Source organism: Globicephala melas, chromosome 13 (assembly GCF_963455315.2).
Source record: "Globicephala melas chromosome 13, mGloMel1.2, whole genome shotgun sequence".
NCBI classification, from domain to species: domain Eukaryota; kingdom Metazoa; phylum Chordata; class Mammalia; order Artiodactyla; family Delphinidae; genus Globicephala; species Globicephala melas.
The window spans coordinates 69,881,683-69,903,584 of record NC_083326.1 but is presented as its reverse complement, the minus strand read 5'-3'; the positions used below and the strand labels follow the sequence as shown (position 1 = coordinate 69,903,584).

The following is a 21,902-nucleotide window of genomic DNA, read 5'->3' as shown; positions in this document are numbered from 1 at the left end:
GTGACAACACAATTAAACAAGAACGTATCAAACCATGGGAAGTACTACAAGGAAAGTATGTGATTAGGAGTGCCCGGGGGCTTCTTCTGAATGGGTGGTCAGAAAGGGCCCCTTGGAACGCATGGCCTTTGTGCTGAGACCTGAGTGACAAGGATATCCTGCCAGGCTACGCTCTGAAGGAGAAGCATTCCAGCCAGAGGGCACAGAGAGGACAAAGGCCCTGAGGTGGGAACCAGAAAATTCCAGGCCTTTCCAATATCTCTCGAAATACAAAGCACTGGATAGACCAGCACTGTCCAATAGAATATAATGTGAACCTAGTCTGTAATTTAAAATTTTCTAGTAGCCACATTTAAAAACAAAGTGAAACAGGTGAAATTAATTCTAGTGGGTTTTTTTTGGTTTTTTTTGGCCACACTGCACAGCTTGTGGGATCTCAGTTCCCCAACCAGGGATGGAACCTGGACCCTCAGCAGTGAAAGCGTGGAGTCCTTACCACCGGACCTACAGGGAATTCCCTATAGTGGTATTTTTTATTTAACCTGATATAGCTAAAACATTAATACTTCAACATGTAATTGATGGGGTTCAGGGCAGGTCGCCCCCAAATCTACCACTTTGGCATATTCATTATTTTGAATTAAAGTTATTTAAGAAACAGCCGGTGCCAGGACACTCTGACCCTCCTTAGTGCCCTTGAGAGCAGGGAATAAATCTCCCAGGTGAAAGGTACCCTCCCCGCAACAGGAGGTAGAGAGCCATCCTTATCACCAGAGATGGAGAAATCAGGGCCAAAAGGGCTGTGTACACAAACCTTGTTACTTCTTCAGTAATTTACTACCCCAAGCCCAGATGTCTTTGTCTTATCAGTACTTCACAAATGTATTCTTTCTTCGTCTAAAAGGTATGAAAGATGCCTGCTTTGGCCCCTTCTTATAAATCTCCTATTTTTATGAGCCCCTGTATGTACAATATTAAATTTGTTTTGTCTCCTATTAATCTGTCTTATGTCAATTTCATTATCAGACCAGCCAAAGAACCTAGAAGGGAAAAAGGGAAAAGTTTTCCTTCCCTATGTAATCAATATAAAAATGATTAAGGAGAAGTTTTACATGCTTTTGGGGGGTACGAGGACCTCAAAATCCAGTGTGTGTTTCACACTTACACGGCACCTTTCAATTTGGACTCATCACATTTCAGTGGCCACACAAGCCTAGTGGCTGTAATGAACAGCACAGGTACAGACAGTTTCATTAGCACTGGGATCATTTCAGAACTGAGTGTACTGCCTAGGATCCAGTACAGGAACATTCTGTGCCTTCAGTATACACACACACACACACACACACACACACACACACACACGCACACCCTCGTGGCTTTCAACGAGGGGACTTATCTTTGTAGTTACAGCAAAACCACTGTAAAGACTAAATAAGGTGTCTGGCGCTTGTTAAAACTTGTGGAACCCCCAAGGAGTAAAGCTCTTTTGTTTCGTTTTTCCTTTTTTTGCTTCCTTGATTTTATTTTAAAAGTACACAGGGTCACAAAACTAGAGCAAGTTTTTGGCTTTTTTTAAACCAAATTTAGTTCTTACAAATGTAAAAATCTGCCCCGTTGGATATTTAAGCCAGAAACTTGAAATACAAAAAATCACTTTTGAAAGTGACCCTATCAATTCTCCACTTGCATAGATAGACGAAGTGTCAAAATATTTCTTCTCAGTAGTACAAGTGTATTTGTCACAAAAATTCACAGTTAGGGATGAGAATAAGTGAATCAGGGAATTGTGGTTCTCTTAACACTTGTGTCATTAAATAAGTTAGTAGAAAACAGAGTTTTTCTTTGGGGAGTAAACCTCTTTGGAAGAAACCCAGAGACATCTTCTGTTTTAAATAAACAACAGAGCTCCAAACAGCTGTTCCTACCCATCACTGCTCATCAGAATTTTTTTTATACAACACCCAAGGTCAGGCCTTACTCTGGGAGCTTCTGACCCATAGTCTAGGACCTGCCAGGGGCCTCTGCCTTTTAGAGGGACTTCAGAGGAGCTGGGCCCCTGGCTAAAAAAGCAGGTAAGGAGAGGCCAGCTTTCTCTGATGCCCTCATCCTGTCCCAGCCACCCCTTCTGAGAAGCATTTGGGGGCTGGATTTCAAGGCCATCACCAGTTGCTGCTGCTTTTTTAATCCCGTTAATGAATTTTAAAAAATAATAAATTTATTTATTTATTTTTGGCTGTGTTGGGTCTTCATTGCTGCGCGCGGGCTTTCTCTAGTTGCAGTGAGCAGGGGGCTTCTCTTCGTTCCAGTGCGCGGGCTTCTCATTGCGGTGGCTTCTCTTGTCGTGGAGCACGTGCTCTAGGCACACAGGCTTCAGTAGTTGTGGCACACGGGCTCTAGAGCGCAGGCTCAGTAGTTGTGGCGCACGGGCTTAGTAGCTCTGCAGCATTTGAGATCTTCCCGGACCAGGGCTCAAGCCTGTGTCCCCGGCATTGGCAGGTGGATTCTTAACCACTGCGCCACCAGGGACATCCCTAATCCTGTTAATGAATTTTTTATTATGAAATATAGCATGTACACAGGAAAGTACATAAAGCGCCTAAGTACAGTTTAAAGAATGATAACTATTATTAAATAGTAAACATTGAAATTAATAATATTTAAAACAAAAATAATAAAATCATAAAAACAAGCCACATCCAGGTTGCCAACACCCACGCTCTCCATGCACTCTGGGTATCTACCTTGGATCCCTGAGTATTTCCACAAGTAGATGTTTACAAAATCAACTAATGTCGGGGGAAGAGGAAGTAATGAGACCTATAGACGGGCTTGCATTTCAAGGACAAGGGCAGAGCTGCCTACGCTCAGTGTTAGTAAATTCTCTCCGTTAAAAAGAAAGCTTGCAGGAATTCCCTGGTGGTCCAGTGGTTAAGACTCCGCACTTCCAATGCAGGCAACACGGGTTCAAGCCCTGATCAGGGAACTAAGATCCCACATGGCGCACGGCGTGGCCAAAAAACAGAAAAAGAAAGAGTGAGAGAGAGAGAGAGAGAGAGAGAGAGAGAAAGCTTGCACGTGTTAAGGACTTGTTGGCATCAAATGGAGTCTTTCTCCTTGAGTCCACTGAAGAATTAAAGGAGAATAAAGAGTAATGACTCTCTCCCTCTCTGATTCAATACAAGAACTGTTGGGTTGGCAGCAGGGGAGGTGAAATCGGTGAAGGGGGTCAAGATGATATAAAATAAACAAGCCACAGGGATGTAATGTACAGCACGGTGATTATAGTCGGTAATATTGTACTGCATGTGTTGTAAATTTGTACAGTGACAGACAGTGGGTAACTAGACTCAAATTGTAGTGATCGTTTTGCCATGTGCACAAATATCAAATTGTTCTGTCACACACCTGAAACTACAATAATATAATAAGTCAGTTATAAGGCAATAAGAGAAAGAAAAAAAAGAACTGTTTACTTTCTAAAATCAGCACGTGCTCAGAAATGCCAAACTCGGGCTTCCCTGGTGGCGCAGTGGTAAAGAATCCGCCTGCCAGTGCAGGGGACACGGGTTCGAGCCCTGGTCCAGGAAGATCCCACATGCCGCGGAGCAACTAAGCCTGTGCGCCACAACTACTGAGCCTGCGCTCTAGAGCCTGTGAGCCACAACTACTGAAGCCCATGTGCCACAACTACTGAAGCCCGTGCGCCTACAGCCCGTGCTCCGCAACAAGAGAAGCCACCACAATGAGAAGCCCGTGCACCGCAAGAAGAGTATCCCCTGCTCACTGCAACTAGAGGAAGCCTGCGTGCAGCAATGAAGACCCAATGCAGCCAAAAATAAATAAATTAAATAAATAAATTTAAGATGCGTGCCTTTTCTTCTCTAGTTCAACAGACCAAACACAAAGTAGTTCTCTGAAAGTAGAATCAGAGGACTTTAGAATTAATTTAAAAAAAAAAGAGAGAGAAAAAGAAATGCCAAACTCAGCTTAAATTAAAACTCTGGGTCTCAATGACATAAGGGGTAGGAGGGCTCTTCCTCAGGCCTGGGTCCCATGTTCAGATATTTTCACTAACTTCGTGTCTCTGAGGAAGTCAGAACACAGCAACCAGAGTAAAGGAGAAGTGACAGTGACATGTAAATAATATCGACTTGGTAACTGTTCCACACCCAGGATTAGCCTACTTCTATGCTCCAAAAACATCATCTCAAAGTCATTTCCCCTTGACCACCTACACTAAGGAGAACTTAAAAAGTAATTTAAACCACCCTAAACTTACATTTGTCTGAGAAGTAAATATTAAACCTTATGGGGGCAGGGATTTCCCTGGCGGTCCAGTGGTTAAGACTCTGTGCTTCCACTGCAGGGGACGTGGTTTCGATCCCTGGTTGGGGAATTAAGATCCCACATGCCTCGAGGCAGGGCCAAAAATAAATAAATAAAATTAAAAAGTAAACCTTACGGGGGCAATAAAGGGACCTATCGTTGATTTATTCACACCTAGTCTCAACAGAGACTTGAAGTGCTTTACAAACAGACGAACAAACAGCCAGGGAAGCAGGGGGAAAAGGGTAAATCAAAGTAGAGAAATAGGATGGAATTAGTGCACGAATGGGCCTGCCGTGAGATGCTATACAGTGTGAGAGGCAGGCTACCAGTTGGTTTTGAGCTTCCTTGTGGCCCAAGCAAAAATGGAAATACAAGCAGCCATACGAATCACCGTGTCCCTGAGACAGAAACAGACCTGCCGCATAGGACTCAAGAAGCTAAGTGTTTTCTGGGGTAGCTGGAGCCTCCACCCCCACCACAGCCTGAGCACGCATCTCCCCGTGTGCATGTGCACTCACCCGGTGTGTGTTGTTGATGACGATGGGATCGGGGTTGCCGTAGTTGGGCGGGTTTGCATAGGGGTCATAGCCAAGCCGAGCCAGCATGGGGGCGATCTGGGCCATGTCCCTCAACACATCCCCAGGGATGTGGCCAGTCCACTTGGAGAGAGCTTCCAGGTTCACGGGCTTGATGACCTGGTCTGTGGATCGCTCGATCCTGGGGAGAGAGGACGGGCTGGACGGGGCACGGGCAGACCCAGGTGGTGCTCAGGTGGGCTCCCTGCTCAGGGACTCTGGGGCAGCAGGAAAGGTTGGGGGGACTGGTCCCCAGGGCCCACTCGGCTCTTCTAAAGTATAAGAATGTGGGCAAGTCATATGGCCTCCTCATACCTGCTCTGTACAATGGGGATAAAAGCATGGGGTGGGAAGCTGGGAGAAAGGGCTAGACAAGGCCCACCACTTCAGTGGTGTTGAAATTCTGCTTCCTTGACCTCTCTGACTTCTTAAAAATTACTTTTTATTTATATGACTAAGATGAGTATTTTGTTCTTGAGAAGTAATTCTAAGACACAAATGGTAAGGCAAATAGCCCCTGGGGTCACCACTCTGAGTCCTTCAGCTCCCTACAGGGACCTGACCATAGCATTCTGAAGCGTACCCTATCAATCTGTTTTCTGTACTTTTAAAAACAGAGTGGCTAAGCGCAGACTCAGGGGCCAGACTGCCTGGGTGCAGATGCCAGCTCTACCAACACTGGCTGTGTGGCCTTGGGAGACTGACTGAACCTCTCTGAGCCTCAGTGTCCTCACCTGTAAAATGGGAATCATAATAGTACTTACCTCACGGGGCTGTTCTGAGGAGTAAATGAGTTAATAATAAAAGAGTATCTGGTACATTTTAAGGTCTCAGTGTTAGCTCTCTCTTTCTCTCTCTCCCACACATATACACACTGAAAATCTGTGGTTTTGCTTGCAGATTTAAAAACAGAAATTATATACTATACATAGTACTGGTTTGTAGGTGGGTTTTTTTTTTTTTCCCTGCTCTCTCAATACCTCATTCTTTTTCCATTCCCCTAAAGATGGATATTTACGTTGTTTCCATTTTGCTGTTAGGATGAAACAGTCATCGTCTTATATGTGCTTCCTTGCTCTCCCATACAACAGGGTTACCAAGCTGTGTGAGTCATGATGATCTTATCAATTATAGTTCAGAGGCTTTATAGGATACAGGGTGGGGAACTCCTAGGATCGAGGACCTATTTCTAGATGCTTCCATCCCAACTAAGGGATAACTTGGGAACAAAGAACAGAAGCAAACAGATGGAGCAAAAGGAAGATGGGAAGGGGGGTGAGGGGATCTGGGGAGGGGAGAGGGTGTGGACTGGTGGGGAGGGCATGGATCTGGAGTCTGAAGACCCGGATTTAAATCTCAACTCTAGCCAGTGTGTCAAAAAATCACAAATACGGTTCTAGGTATTTTCACCATAAACATCTTCACTGTAAGCAATTTCACCCCACAATTGGCCATAAGGCCATTCTGCCATAAAGGATAAAATCACTGGTTGACAGCTACATTACACGAAAAAATGATAACATATCAGTTTCTGCAAATCCTTCGGTGAGCTAATCTAAGCCAGATTGTTAGAATGTTCACCGCTTTCAAGACACATCAGGGATCCAGTAACCATTCCTTTCTGAGGGGACAGGAGGAGCTTGCTGCTTCTTTTGCCTCTTTTTTTTTTTAATTGAAGTATTTACAGTGTTGTGTTAGTTTCTGGTATGCAGCAAAGTGATTCAGTTATACATATGTGTGTGTGTGTGTGTGTGTGTGTGTGTGTGTGTGTATTCTTTTTCATATTCTTTTCCATTACGGTTATTACAGGATATTGAATATAGTTACCTGTGCTATGCTGTAGGTCCTTGTTGTTTTCCTATTTTATATACAGTAGCGTGTATCTATTAATCCCAAACTCCCAATCCATCCCTCCCCTACACCCTTCCCCCTTTGGTAATCCTAAATTTGTTTTCTACATCTGTGAGTTTGTTTCTTTTTCATGAATTAAGTTCATTTGTGTCATATTTTAGATTCCACATATAAGGGATATCAGACAGTATTTACCTTTCTCCGTCTGACTTAATTCACTTAGTATGATCATCTCTAGGTCCATCCATGTGGCTGCAAATGGCGTTATCTCATTCTTTTTTGTGGCTGAGTACCATTCTATTGTATATACGCCACATCTCCTTTATCCATTCATCTGTCGATGGACACAGGCTACTTCCACGTCTTGGCTACTGTGAGTAGTGCTGCTATGAACATGGCCTCCAATGTCTAACACTGTGTGATAAATCTGGCAAAGATGGCGGGAGAGAGAAAGTAAGTGTATCTAATTAGCTAAAGGGCCGTCATTAGTGCTCTCGAAGGCAGCTGTCCCTTTCCTATGAACCACAGCTCAGTAACCTTTTGGTTTTGACAGGTGGGAGGGATAACTGTGCTCAGTGAAGTATCTGCAGAAACTGATATGTTATCATTTCCTAGAGTAATGAAACCGGAACTGTCAATCAACCAGTGATTTCATCTTTTATAACAAAACGCTTGTTGCGAAGATGTTTACAGTGGACATGCCAGACACGATCAAACGTGTGCCTGGCCTTTGCCACGAGCCTTGTGTCTCCAGGACTTCACAGGACAGAAATCACATAGATACATCCCAGAACTTGGATAGGAGCCAGGCTTGATACGAGTCAATAAACAAAGTGTCCAAAAACAGATGTTAAATAGAATATGGTGATCGTGTAGTGGAATATTATGCAGCCATTCAAAATGATGTCACTGCAGAGTGCTGGGGGCCATGGGCAAGCGTCCCAAATACAAGGTGAAGAAAGGTTACACAGGAACATGACCAGCAGGACTCCAGTTTTATCAATATACCCTGATCAAGGACCAGCAAGCCACAAATCAAAATCTGGGTGTTGGGATTATGGGTGGTTTTTCTTTCCCGTTTTATGTATTTTCCCAATTTCCTGCAATCAGGATGTATTCCTTTGGTCATCTGATGTCTTGTCATGATGATTTACAAAAATCCCGGCTCCAGCACCAACTGGTGGGGGTACCCAGCCCATGGGCACTTCGCTGCCAGGAGCTGCTGAGAGCCTCCCGCTCTGCTCAGGGATCAGGAGCTCTTGGGGGCAGAGCCTGGGAGGGTCCAGCCATGAAAGAAATGGGAGGCGTTGTCCCAGGAAGGACCGCCCTTCCACTGGGCTGTTAAAGATGCTTGCAACTGACCAGGATGGAGACGTGGGGATGGCACACTCTGGTGCTGCACTGTCTCAGGAAAGGGACAGCCTCCTCAAAGGAGGAAGGCAGACAGCAAGGGACAGAAAGGGAGGGAGGATAGGTCCCAGCCACGGAGGGCTTGAGAACACAGGCACTGGAGTCCAACAGACCTGCGTTCAAATCCTGGCACCACCCTTTGCTAGCTGTGTGGCCTTAGGCCAGTAACTTTCCTGAGACTCAGTTTCTCCATCTGTAAAATGGGGATAAGAGCAGTTCCTATGTTCTAGGTGGCTGTGGGGATTAAAGGAATAATGATTGTTTGTGGCTTCACTCAGTGCTGGCCACACAGCAGACACTCAATAAACGAGAGTGAAGGTGAGCCTGATGAGTATTCCAATAAAAGCAAGATCAACACTGAAACGATGATAACGGGAATAAACCACCTAACGTGTATTAACCCATTTGATTAATAGGGATTAATAGGGATAGATTCTATCCCTATGCTACAGATGAGGAAATGAAAGCACAGAGAGGGAGAGTTACTTGCTCAAGGTCACACAGCTAAAAAGTGGCAGACCTGGGATTCAAACCCAGACAGTCTGGTTCCAGAAACTATACTCTCAAACTTTACCTGCTACAGCTCACTACAAAGCATATTCACAGTTTGGAGAGGAGTGACTGCCCCATTTTTTGGATAATAAAGCCGAAATTCAGAGAGGTACAGTGACTTATTCAATGCCACCGAGCTATGAGTTGGGAGATCTGGTTCAAGGCTGTGCTCTTAACCACTCTCTTCCCAGATCTTCTCCAGTAGAACAGAGGAGGCTCAGAGAGGCACAGTGACTTGCCCAAGGCCACACAGCTTGGAGGGGCAGAGCCGACCTTCCCACTGAGCATCTCTGACTCCGGGATCAGGGGTCTGAGCGGAAGGTGGGGGCTCCACTCACTTGGACAGGGAGACGCCGCCGGGCTTGCCGATGAGGTCCTCATGGTGCAGGACGGAGTCGCTCCAGGAGATGCCGAGGAAGTCGAGGATGAGCTTGAGGGAGCGCCGGGGGTGCAGTACCAGCTGCTCGTAGTACACGGGCAGGCACTTGTCCTCGCCCACCTCCATGCACTGGGCGTACATCACCTCAATGGCCTTGTTCCACTTGGCGAGGCAGTCACGGTAGCTGCTGAGGTCGAAGCCGGCAATGGTGACCTTGCGGGTGATCATGGAGTGCACAGAGGCCCGGCCGTCCCGCACCATCAGCAGGAACTTGGAGTTGGGGAACAGGCGCGACAGGTAGACAGAGGACTTGAGCGTGAAGGGGTCTTTGTTGCAGAGGACGCGGGCCGGCTCTCCGTGCTTGGCGATCACCTCCAGGATGAAGGCCTGCATGGCGGCGTCCAGCACCTCATCTGTCACACCCGCCTCGTCCAGCCGCAGCTTCTCCCGGCCCGACTTGGACCAGGCCTGGCGCATGGCCAGCACGCGAGGGATGATGCGGGTCTCCTCCCCGCAGCGCACCTCGGGGTGGGCGTCCAGCATCGCACGCATGAGCGTGGTGCCACTCCGGGGCACGCCCCCCACGAAGATGAGCGGCATGGCCTTGCCGTAGCGGTACTCCACGTGGTCCGTGCCCACCATCACCAGGTCCTCCTGCTCCGGCCGCATGGCCCGCCGGGGGCCCCGGGGGCCCCCCAGTGTCACCCGGCACTCCAGCACCTGCTGCCCCAGCTGGACCGCCAGCACCAGGGCCAGGGCGAAGCCGGCTGCCAGCAGTGCCCTCCGCACCGACAGGCGCATGCTGGGCCCGGGGCGGGGGGCGCGCTTCAGCGACAGGTGGGCGGGAGCCCCGCCGGGCTCACATCTGGGGAGAGAGAGGGACACGGGCGGTCAGGGAGGCCTGCGGGCTGCAGGCGCTTTACCATCCAGACCCCAAGAGCGCCAAGTATGAGGGTGCTGACGTTCAGAGCAGAACGCTATGGGGCACTGCATCCATCTTAATTCATGAGGTCCTCCAACAACCGTAAGCGTAGCTGCTGTTATGACCTCAGAGGCCCCGATGGCCTGGGTTCAAATCCCTCCTGGCTACTTCCTAGCTGTGAGATCTTGCCCAGTTCCTTAACCACTCAATGCCTCAGTTTCCCCAACTGATAAATGGAAAGAGTAATAATTCTTTCAAAAATGGACTTTCTTGAAATACATTTATGTGGAATTCTTTGAAATGTGAAAATAATAAAGCACTAGAACATCAGATTTCAGCAGCACACTCGTTTGATAAAGACATGGGTTTTGCCTGTTTTGTTCACGGCTGTCTCCCCAGCTCCTAGCACGGTGCCTGGCCCCTAGTAGATGCTTAACAAATATTTACAGAACGTGCTTGGGTCCAATGAGCGTGGCCTGGCACAGAGTAAGTGCTAGGAAATGATTATGGTACAGCGAGGAGGGAACCAAGGTACAGAGCGACTGTTCACCGTTGTCCAGCTGGAAAGCGGCCAAGCCAGGGTCCATGATTTTGACCCAGGCCAGCAGGCTCATCAGCCGGCTCTGTGTCTGCTCTGAGTGACCACAGTCGGCCCCTGCAGGAGAGGCTTTTCAGAAGGTGCAAAATATCCTGGTCTGGGCTTCTTCCAGAATCGCCGTCCGTTCGTTTAGCCTTCACTCGGAAGCAATAAAAAGGTTTCAGGCACCTGCTCGAGGCTGGAGACAGGACAGCGGACGAGACAGCCAGGCCTCTGGCCTCAAGGAGCTTACAACTGAGTGGGGGATGTGGATGGTATACAAGCTACCGCCAGACCGTGATAATGGCTTGCAAAGAAATAAGCTGGACACCATGAGAGAGATCAAGAAGGGGAAGGAAGAGGGAGGTTAAGGAGGACTTCTTGGAGGAGGTGACGTCCAAGCTGAGATCTGGATGAGAGGGAGCTGGCGGTGTGAACATGTGTGGGAAGGGTGCTCCAGGCAGAGGGAACGGAGAGTGCAAAACCCCAAGATGGGAGAAAGAGGGTTTGGTGTGTTCAAGAACCTGAGAGGAGGCTTCTGGGGCTGGAGGGGAGGGAAGGGGAAGATGGGGTGCAGCTGCCAGGCATGTCCTCAGGGGATGGGGAAGGAGCTGGACTTACTCTACAGGCAGCCCCTGGGGAGAGGGCCTGCAGGGGTGGGAACGGAGGCGGGGAGGTCAGTCAGGAGGCTCCTGCCCGTGTCCTGCGGAGACTTGGGGATGCTCAGACTGGGGGGGTGACGTGCGAACAGGGGGAGGGGATGACTTAGGACATGAATTATGACCCTGAGCCTAGCTCCTCACCCCTCCCAAATGTCACTAATAAAGATGATGAGACCTCAATGCCAATTCTTTAGGTAGGGGCTGGTTTCAAAGAGTAGGGGTCCACCCAGCCCAGCCACCCCTTCTCTAGTCACTCAAATGTCAGATCTATCCTCCTCCCCAATTCACCCTCAAGGCCCTTTGATTACGCAACCTCAGCCCAACGCAAAAGGTGCAGACCCAGATGCTGGACAGACAGCCCACCTCCGACCACCCAGCCCTTCTCTGCCTCACCCCCGCTGTGTTTCAGAACCTTCGTTTCCTCTCTCACCTCTTTCTAGAATCCAAGTGAGGGCCTGAGGTCTCTGGGCATTCAAGGAGTCAGACAGACCTGGGTTCAAATCCCAGCTCTGCCATTTCCTGTGTGGCTGTGTGAGCTTGGGCAACAGACTTCACTTCTCTGAGCCTCATCTGTAAAATGGGTCTAAGAGTGTCCACCTCAAAGGGCTATTATGAACATTAAATGACCCCCTTTAAGAACTTAAGAATGTGCCCGGCACATTGGGAGTATTTGAAAGAATATTAGCCATGATCACTGACTGGTTATTCATTTACCCCAACATTTCATGAGTTCCTACTGTGTGCGGGAGTTGGGCTATGGAGTTAAGAGACACAGCCTCAGCCCCCCGAGTCCACTCATACTGTGGACCCACACTAGGGAGGGGGTGACAGGTTCGACCTGTGTAGGTGAGGGAAGGCTTCCTGTAGGAGGCAGCCCGTGTGCCGAGTTCTAAGCAGTGGACAGGGAAGTTTTGAACAGCCAGGTGGAGAAGAGAGAGAAGGGAGTTCCTGGCAAAGGGAACAGCCAGTGCAAAGTAACAGGCAGGAAAGAGCTCAGCATGCCGGGGGTTTCAGGTGGCTTGGCGGATGGGACAGGGTCTGAAAGGAAAGGAGTGGGAGGTGGCTTTCTTCTTTGGATGGGAGGTTCACCGGAAACCACTAAAGGACCCGGCTGGCAGCTGGACCAATCCACCCACGAGGGCCTGGGCTGCCTGGGGCCCCTCAGGCCATAGCAAGTGGAAAATAAACATCAAAGCTGAAGAAGCACACAGCCTGGGGCCTGGGGTCGAAACTGCTAAGAGGCCCCGGCATTTCCTGGCCATGTGTCTTTGGGAGAGTCACTTCCTCCATCTAAGCCACAGTTTCCTCAGCTACAAAGACGGGTGGGTCCACTGACCTCAAAGGCTGCTGTGAGGATTCTAGAAGCAACTGACAAAGCAAAGATGAGTCTCATCCGGGGGTTGCTGGCTTCTCTGAGCATCAGAAAATAGCTGGGGACCCTCTCCCTAGAAACCTGAGCCTATCATATGCTGCTGAAACTGTTGGCAGTTAATGTGTACACTGGATTCATGTCTGGCATGGGGAAATCTAACTCCAGGGCTACTTTCCGCGGGGAAGCAGGCTGGACAGGACACAAAGTCCCTCAGAAATCCCTCTATGGAGCTCTCGGCTTCTTTAAATGCTCACTGAAATTCTCCCCTTAGACCTGAGAGTAGAATTCTGCCAATGATTATTATTTCAGTGTCAAAACCCTGGGGGACTGTCAATCACACTTTAGCTTGAATTAGTACAATCACCCTTTCTTCCTGACACTTGGTGGGGAGTGAGAGACTGAAGCTTTGGGGAACAGATGGCGCTGGGGGATGCAGAGGAAGGGAGAAAAGGGGATAATTTGGGAAACTGGTTTCCAAAAAGGATAGACACAGTGTGCCTGCCCGTGTGTGTGTGTGTGTGTGTGCGTGTGTGTGTGTGTGTGTGCGTGTGTGTGTTTATGTACTCTTCGAGCTTCTGTTTGGGGTTGGAAGTGACTTGGATACTAAACACCAGGGGAAAAGGCCTGGAAGAAGGGATAGACAGAATTTTTTTAAATGTTATCAACTCATGAGTTTTGCTTAATACTGAGCATTCATCTGGCTACAGCACTTCAAAACAAAGCACTGAGTTGTGTGTTTTTACATTGACTGAGCACGTCCTCTGCTAAAGCTTATGCCATGCCTCACGTAGCGGGATCCTCTCCGCCACCTCTGGGGTAGGGATGCCTCCTGCCCAGCAAGAAGCTCAGAGAGAAGAGGCAACTTGCCCAAGATGGATGGCATGGCTGGAGTGGCAGGCCTGGGTCAGACCAGGCTGCGGCTGAGCTGTTTACTGTCCTTGGACAGCACCCAGCGAAGGGCTCATCTCAGTCGCCAGGAGAAAACAGCTCAAAGCGGGCAAGTCAGCCGTGAGGAGGAGACTGCACAGACCTGGAGGATGGCTTGAGAAGCAAAGGCAGGGCCACTTGGCAGAGGGAAAGCAGCTGGGAGCCTACGAAGCAGAAGGTGGCCTCCTGATCACCCAGAATCAGAGACTCTGCCCATTCCAGGAAGGGCCAGAGGGCCCAGCCCAGGGACTCCGGCCTGCCCTCCGTCCCCACCACCCTGTTGGACCCTGTCGAGGGAGGTGTCCCGGCATCCTGGCAGTGAGGATGGTGGCTAAGACCCTCAGACTTGGAGTCTTACAGCCCCAGGTTCAAATCCAGCCCCTGCCACTTGCCAGCTGGAGAGCCGGACAAGGGACTTCGCCTCTCTGAGCTTCTGTTTTCTCCTCCAAAAAAAGGGGGGATGATAAGAAGCTTTTCTCAGGGAGCTGTTATGAGGTTCAGGGAGCTTTTGTGTGAAGGGCAAAGCACGCACGCCAAGAACACTGAGGCTGGAAGGTGGCACGCAGACGGCTGGATTCTGGCCGTGCTTGAATCTGCCCACGAATGCCGGGTAAGTCCTGCCTGCTCGGGGACTCGGCCTTCTCCCACCACCAGGAGAATCACTTTCCTAAGGGGTGAGGAAGAACAGAGGCCTGCCCTCTCCATGCTGCTGGGATCCAGCTTTGTCTGGATTTCTAACAGAGGAGAGAGCTGCCTGGGGGAGTTTGCTCGGCTGCCCAATCAGGAGGCTGGGGGCTGTCCCTGGAGGAGCCGGGTCTCTGGGGGACCTTCGGGAAGCACTTACCTCCCCTGGACACTCTCATCCCTGGGATCTAGCCCTCGTGGCTGCTTGCTAAGACTCTCCACGGGTTGAGCCCTGCAGAGGCAGAAGAGACGCTGCATTAGGCGCATTAGGGGTGGGTGCTATGGAGAGGGGCTGGGCCCCCTCGGAGGGGCAGAAGGGGATGCTGGGCTTCCCAAGGGTGCCCGACAGTGACTCTGGGAGACGAGCAGCAAGGCAGGGACAGGCCACCTCCGCCCAAGATGTTGAAACTGGGGTCTAAATTCACTGATTCAGCCAGGGAGTGAACTGGCTCACTTCTCACGCAGAGGGGTGTCAGCTGAGAACCTGAGCTAAGGCACTGCTGCCTTAGGAAGTAATGGGTCTCTTACAACCGGGCTCTCCCTTCTTCTTGGCCCAGGGACCTTGGACTTCAGGAAAAGTAAATATAACAAGAAGCAACAACCACCACCACTGTACCACGAATCACCATCTGGAATTGCTGGGTATGGCTGAACTGGCTGCGCACTGCTCAACTCCAAAGGGCACTGCGTACCCAGCCTATGACAAATATGGCGCCCCCTGGAGTTGGACAATGCCGTGCCGCCACTGCCACCTAACACTGACCAAATGCCTGCTGTGGGTGCCTTGTGCCATTTAATCCCCCAACGAGGAAAGTACGATACTCCCAATTTTACAGGTGAGGAAATGACACCAAGAGGAAGAGCAACTGACCCGGGGAACCAGGATCGCCATCCACATCTGTGAGACTCTAACGCCCAGCTCTTAACCACTGCATTAAAGGAATGGGCCGTGAACTCATGGGGTCTGGCATGAAGCCTGGCTGATGGGGAACCAATGGGATCTTGGTGTACATGTCACTACTATGCCCTTACCATTTACTGGGGGAGGGGGTGGGTGGCAGATTTTTAGTCCAATTCTCACTTTCTCCCATTTTACAGATGTGAAAATTGAGGTTTGGGAGCAAAAATCTCTTCACAGAGTCACAGAGTCTGAGGCTCAACTTCCCTCTGCTTAGTCCCAGCCCAAGAGGTGGGGTGGCGGGGTTTAAGGATGCAGCTCTGGAGTTGGATGATTCCCTGACTAGGCAGATTGTTGTTCTTCCGAGCCTCGGTTTTCCTATGCTGTAAAATGGGCTATTGGGAGGTTTAAACAAGACAATAGCAAATACTCAAAAATCTCAGCAATTATTTTATTTGTGCCATGATGCAAATACATTGGGCGTAGGACCATTTTTGGGGTCCTCTTTCCCTTCCTATTCGCTCTCTCCTTGCCTCTATACAGTTTTTTTTCCTCTCCCTGAAATACCAGGGATTAGTATATCTAACCCCAGGAGGAGAAGGGTTCCCAGACCCTCCCCCTCCTCCCAGCTACAGAATACACAGGCTTGGCATTCCCAGGGCATATGGGTGGCCAGTGAAGAGAAGCCTGGTTCTTGGAATAACAACAACAAACACAATTAGGGACCAGGGCCCTTGAAGTTTTTCCGGAGACGAGATGGCTCAGGCCCAGCTGCCCTCAGGCGGCCCTTGAAATGCCAGAGAGTTCAAGAGGCCTGCCAGGCGGGCAGCTCCCACGGCCCCTTTCAGGGTGGTGAAACGGGGCTGTTAGAGCCTTCAGTCACTCAGAGCTGTGACGCCAAGACTCCGACATGACGCTTTAGCCACAGGTCAGTATTTAAATTTAAATCAAGTAAAATGGGGACCTCCCTGGTGGCGCAGTGGTTAAGAATCCACCTTCCAATGCAGGGGACACGGGTTCGAGCCCTGGTCCAGGAAGATCCCACATGCCACGGAGCAACTAAGCCCGTGCGCCACAACCACTGGGCCTGCACTCAAGAGCCTGCGAGCCGTAACTACTGAGCCCACGTGCCACAACTACTGAAGCCCGTGCATCTAGAGCCCGTGCTCCACAACAAGAGAAGCCACCGCAATGAGAAGCCCGCGCACCTCAATGAAGAGTAGCCCGCGCTCGCCGCAACTAGAGAAAGCCGGTGCACAGCAATGAAGACCCAACGCAGCCAAAATAAAATAAAATAATTAAAAATAAATAAATAAAGTAAAATTAAATAAAATTTAAAATCCAGCTCCTCATTGGCACTAGTCACAATTCAACAGCCCAGTGGCCCCCTGGGGGCTACCATACTGGGCAGAGCAGATTTAGGATGGAGTCAGCACATGATGGCCCTTGGGCCAAATCCACCCCTCAGCCTGTTTTGTAAGGCCTGCAAGCTAAGAATGACTTTTACATATTTTTTTTTTTTAAGGGAAAGAGGAGGAAGAGGATGCGGGCGGGGCTGGGGGGGAGGGGGAGGGGGAAGCAGCAGCAATAAGAAAAATTCTACGTGTTCTGCAAAACCTGAAATATTTACTATCTGGTCATTTATAGAAAAAGTTTTCAGGCCCCGATCTAGAATATTCCCATCGTTCACACAAAGTTCTACTGGACAACGCAGACTTGGAAGACACGTGAGAGGCATGGGGAGGGGTCACTGAGCCCTCCTTTTCTTGCAGGAGGAACATCAGCATTTATTAAGCACCACTGTACATTTAACACCAGACCAAGGAAGTTCCACACCGCTACCTCATTTTTTCCTCACAATAACTCAATGGCAGGGCGGAGTGGGGAGGGGCACCTTGGTTCTCCAATTTACGGATGACAAAGGCCCATGGGGGTTCAGGGTAAGCACGACTGTGCCAAAAAGCGAAACCACCAAGTCAACCGAACCAACCAGCAAACACAAACCCCACATACGAAAAATGAGAAGGGAACAGACTCAAAATGCCACAGGGGTGGTAGGTGATAATATTTTTCTCCTAAAAACACATGGTGTTGGGCTTCCCTGGTAGAGCAGTGGTTAAGAATCCACCTGCCAAGGCAGTAGACCTGGGTTCAAGCCCTGGTCTGGGAAGATCCCACATGCGGCGGAGCAACTAAGCCCGTGAGCCACAACTACTGAGCCTGTGCTCTAGAGCCCGCAAGCCACAACTGCTGAAGCCTGCGTGCCTAAAGCCCGCGCACCGCAACGAAGAGTAGCCCCCGCTTGCAGCAACTAGAGAAAAGCCCCTGCGCAGCAACAAAAACCCAACGCAGCCAAAAACAAATAAATAAATAAATTTATTTAAAAAACAAACAAAAAGAACACACGGTGTTGTTATATTACCTTGATCTAGATAATAATAAAATGGCTAGTATTTTTTGAATTGTATGCCAGCCATAGTAGGGGGTCAGACTGTTTGGGCTCAAATCCTGGCTCCACCAGCTACTGGCTGTGTGATCTTGGCAAGTCACTTAACCTCTCTGAGCCTCAGTTTCCTTCTGTACAATGGAGATGACAACAATACCTCCTAGGAGGTTCATGTACGGCCCCAGGGCGCTAGAAATGTGGCCAGTGTAAATGTGGAACTAGCCTCATACGAGTATTGGGAAGTATAAATGTTAGAACGTGTTAGAACAGAACCTGGCCCACAGCAAGTGTGCCTTACTAAGAGGGAAAGCCAGTTTCCAAATCTGGTTCTGTCTTAACAATAACATCCTTGGTCTCATGTCACATGGCTCATAAAACAGGGGCAGCAGCAGAGGATGGGAGAGGACTTCGCTCCCTTCTCACTGACCCATGGGCTGCCCTGAATGACCACTGGAAGGAAGGAGAGGGGAGGGGGGCTGGTCAGTCTTCAAGATGCTCTTAGGCCGGATTCATTCATTCCCCAAATGTTTACTGAGCACGTACTATGCTTGCAAGTAGATGCTGGAACACCTCAAGGGCGGCACACCAAGGCCTCTGCCCTTACGGAGATGATGTTCTAGTGGGGATCCAGGAAACCAGCACATCAGATAATCACGACTGTGATTGTGTAATGCCCCCCCCCGTGGGAGGGGAAGACATGCCCTAAGGGGTCAGACTCATTTGAACTTTCCAATTCTGCATGATTTCTCCAAGCTCGGCAGATCAAGAGGTTCCCAAGATTGGGGAGCAGGGATGGGGGTCTGGAGCACAGGACGCCAGCCCAGGGGGCAGGTCATGGCACTTGCAGAGGAGCCTTGGAGGGGTACCTGGTAGCCACATGCCTAAGCTCAGCCATCAGCCTCGCAAGCCCTCTCAGTGGGGACCAACTCCCAAACATTCCATCACCATGGCAACCACCTGCCCCTGCTCCCTGCGACCTCACTGCCCCAAGCCTCCTCACTGCCCCAAGCCTCCCGAGCAGATTAGGGGAGACCGGAGTTCCCTTCAGGATCCCTGGGGATCAGAGACCTCCAACACACTCCGGAGGGAAGCCAGCCAAGAAGAGCCTGCCAGGATCCAATGGGGCAAGAGGAAGAGGCAAAAGAATAATTCTGAGGTTCTGGATGATGCTTGGGCATAAGAAGCACCATGAGGTGGCTCAAGAGGAAGAAGAAAAGCCAGGCTGGCGCGCGGCCTCAGAAGTATTAGCTCATACTTACCAAGCACTTTCTGTGCCCCAGGTACTGAGCTAAGGGTTTTGCATATATCACGGAATTTTGTCCTCACTACCCTGTCCAGGATCCCATCTGACTCTCCCTTATTAACCATCTCTTTTTTTTTTTTTTTTTTTTTTGCGGTACGCGGGCCTCTCACTGCTGTGGCCTCTCCCGTTGCAGAGCACAGGCTCCGGACGCCCAGGCTCAGAGGCCATGGCTCACGGGTGCAGCCGCTCCGCGGCATGTGGGATCTTCCCGGACCGGGGCACGAACCCGTGTCCCCTGCATCGGCAGGCGGACTTTCAACCACTGCGCCACCAGGGAAGCCCCCTTATTAACCATCTCTTTACTGGGGCTCAGAGAGGTAGGTTCACCTGCCCAAGGCCACAGAGCTGGTAAGCAGGGGAGTAAAAGGAAAACCCAAATCTTCCTCTCTCTCCATAGCCCATGCTCCTAGATCTCTCCTTCCTGACGAGCTTTGCATTTTTTTTAACCTAAAATGATCAAAGCTGGACCCCCACGTGCCACCCTGCCTCCCTCTCAAGAGGCCCAGTTCAGCACCCTGTTGGCACAAGCTCAGGGTGGGGAGTGATGAGGGCGGAGGTTACTTCTTGGCTCTTGTACTCAGAGGCTGGGTGTCCTGCGTCAATTCAGCTCTCCAAGCCTCAGTGTTGCCATCTGAGAAATGGGAGTAACACTTGGGACAAAGAGAGTCATGAGGAATTCCATAACTTCATTGTGCCCAGCACAGACGTGCAAAAACGTCAGCACTGAATATTATGATCATTGTCATCACAGCACGCGGATGAAGACTGGAAGGAACCCGAAGACGAAGAAGCTAGTGGCCCGGTGAGGCGGGGTTGGCAAACTTCTGTGAAGGGCCAGGAAGCCAATGATTTTGGCCCCGTGGGTCAGAGGGTCTGTGACAGCTACCCACTCTGCCTCTGCACCATGAAAGCAGCCAGAAACAGCACATCCAGGAACACACACGGCTGGATTCCAGCGAGACTATTAACGAAATCAGGCGGCAACCTCGATGTGTCCCTCAGGCCATCGTGGGCCAGGCCCCTGCTCTGTACGAGCTCCCAGGGGAACTAGGACAAACTCACAAAACGCAAATGCCGTGGGTGACCGTGGAAGCCGGTGCATATTCGGGTTCTGGGCCCAATCTCAGAAGGCCTAGTGGGAGGACTCAGGCAGCCGGACTCTGGTGAGAAAAATGGACAACTTGGGAAAATATCTGATATTTTTTAGAAAAAGAAATGCATGTGCACACACAGAATCATCCGGTGTCTGGCCTGTTGCCAAGTAAAGATTTAAGGAGAGAGACTTGTGTGTGCCTGGCACTTTGCTGTGCACTTTGCCTCTAACAACCCGGGGAGTAGGGCGAGGCACGCTTATTAGCCCCGTTTGACAGAGGCGGAAGCTGAGGCTCAGAGAGGTGAAGCGTGCAGCCTGAGGTCACACAGACAGGAACGGTCTGAGCCTGAAGTGGAACCCAGCTCTGTCTGATGCCAGAAGCCAAGCTTTGAACCATCACCCCCAAACCTCTACCCTGCCCAACTCACGGATGGGGGCGATGCATGTCCAAGGTCATGCAGCTGCCCGGGGCAGTAACCAGCTCAGCCTCTTGGCTCCCATGTCCCAGCCTTGCCCCCACCGCCTGGTGCAGCCCTCCCTCTGGGCTTCCTGTTCGGGAACACACGGGCCCCTGCCTGATCAAGAGTATAAACAGGAAAAGGCCAGGGTGACCTTGCAAGGCCCGGGCTTCCTTCACCCACGCCACACAACACACACACACACACACACACACACACACACACACACACACACACACACGACCTGTCTCCATTCCTCTGTCTAGAAGCTTCCAGAAGTAGGGGTGGGGGGGTGGGATGAGCACTGTAGTGGGAGTTGTACACACTGGGCTTGGAGTCCGGTTCTGGTGGTTACTAGCAATGCAGCCTTGGTTGGAGCAGGGGAGGTAAACAGCGATGTTACCTAACTCCTCTGTGCCTCAGTTTTCTCATCTGTGGGTGCTAAGGTGAACTGATAGCGCTCAGAGCTTTGTTACTGTATCACTGTTATTTCTCCCCTTTAAGGTGGTTCGAAACCTCTGCGTGCATCAGAATCACCTGAAATTCTTAAAAGACAGATTCCTGGGTCCTGCCCCCAAATATTCTGATTTGGAAGCTCCCCGACGGAGCCCAGGAATCTGCATTTACCGAGCGCTGCCCCTCCCCCTGAGCTATGAAACACTGCGTGGGCACTGAATTCAGCATTTGAGGGCTATGTACTGGCCAGGCTCGGGGACTGCAGTGGTCCCAGCATGGAGGCCAAGAGCCGGACAGGCCCAGGTGCAATCTGGGCTCACCCACCCACTAGCTGTGTGACCCTGAGCCAGCAACTTCTCCTTTCTGGGCCTTACTTGCCTCCTCTCCAGAACACGGGTGCAAAGCGCACCCGCCTGGTGGGCTGTCGTGAGGCTGGCACACAGTGTGAGCTTAAGTGACATCGTTTCTTAGGAGAGACACAGGTCTGCCAGTGAGGAGTGTCAGGGCAACAGACACAGGACAGACAGACAAGCCACCCAGAGGGGGAAGGACCCCAGGACAGGGGGTGTGCACATCCGGGTGCTAGAGCTCCCAGGGCCACACCCAACGGTCAGCCGGACGGACCCCGCATGGGGCAGCGTCCAGCACCATCACTGACTCTCCCACAACCCGGAGGGAGAAAGCACCTCTCTGATCAGGGCACAAATAAGAAATGCAGACTAGGGAAGCGGCTGCCCATGCTCTGGCGGTGCCGGGCAGCGGTAGGACTCGAACCCACACCCAATGGGGTCTTTGACCTTTCTGCTGCCATGGACCCTGTTAGCCATCTGGTGAAACCTACGGACCCCTTCCCAGAAGAGTGTTTTTAAATGGAATCAATTACGTAAGAGTAAAAGGAAACCACTTATAGTCGAGTCCGGCTAAGAACACACTGATGAAGACGCTGTGATACTGTCACCTACATGCTGCTTCATTAAAGCCATGAATAACCAGATCGAGGGGTGG

General features: G+C 50.5%; 1 protein-coding gene across 7 annotated transcripts in view; it reads right to left on the bottom strand.

Moving 5' to 3' along the window:
- Nucleotides 1-21,902, bottom strand: part of TPST2 (tyrosylprotein sulfotransferase 2) — a 56,252-nt gene that overhangs the window by 6,081 nt on the left and 28,269 nt on the right. For 3 of the 7 annotated variants that reach the window (XM_060310630.1, XM_030860688.2, XM_060310627.2), the window contains exons 2-4: nucleotides 14,404-14,475; nucleotides 9,059-9,964; nucleotides 4,851-5,049 (exon numbers count right to left, since the gene is read on the bottom strand). In XM_060310630.1, the coding sequence (XP_060166613.1) occupies nucleotides 4,851-5,049; nucleotides 9,059-9,900 (1,041 nt within the window). In that variant the 5' untranslated portion in view covers nucleotides 9,901-9,964; nucleotides 14,404-14,475. Of the gene's footprint in view, nucleotides 1-4,850; nucleotides 5,050-9,058; nucleotides 9,965-14,403; nucleotides 14,476-16,349; nucleotides 16,598-21,902 lie in introns of those variants that run through there. The other 4 variants (XM_030860682.3, XM_070047006.1, XM_070047007.1 and 1 more) reach the window with 3 other exon arrangements.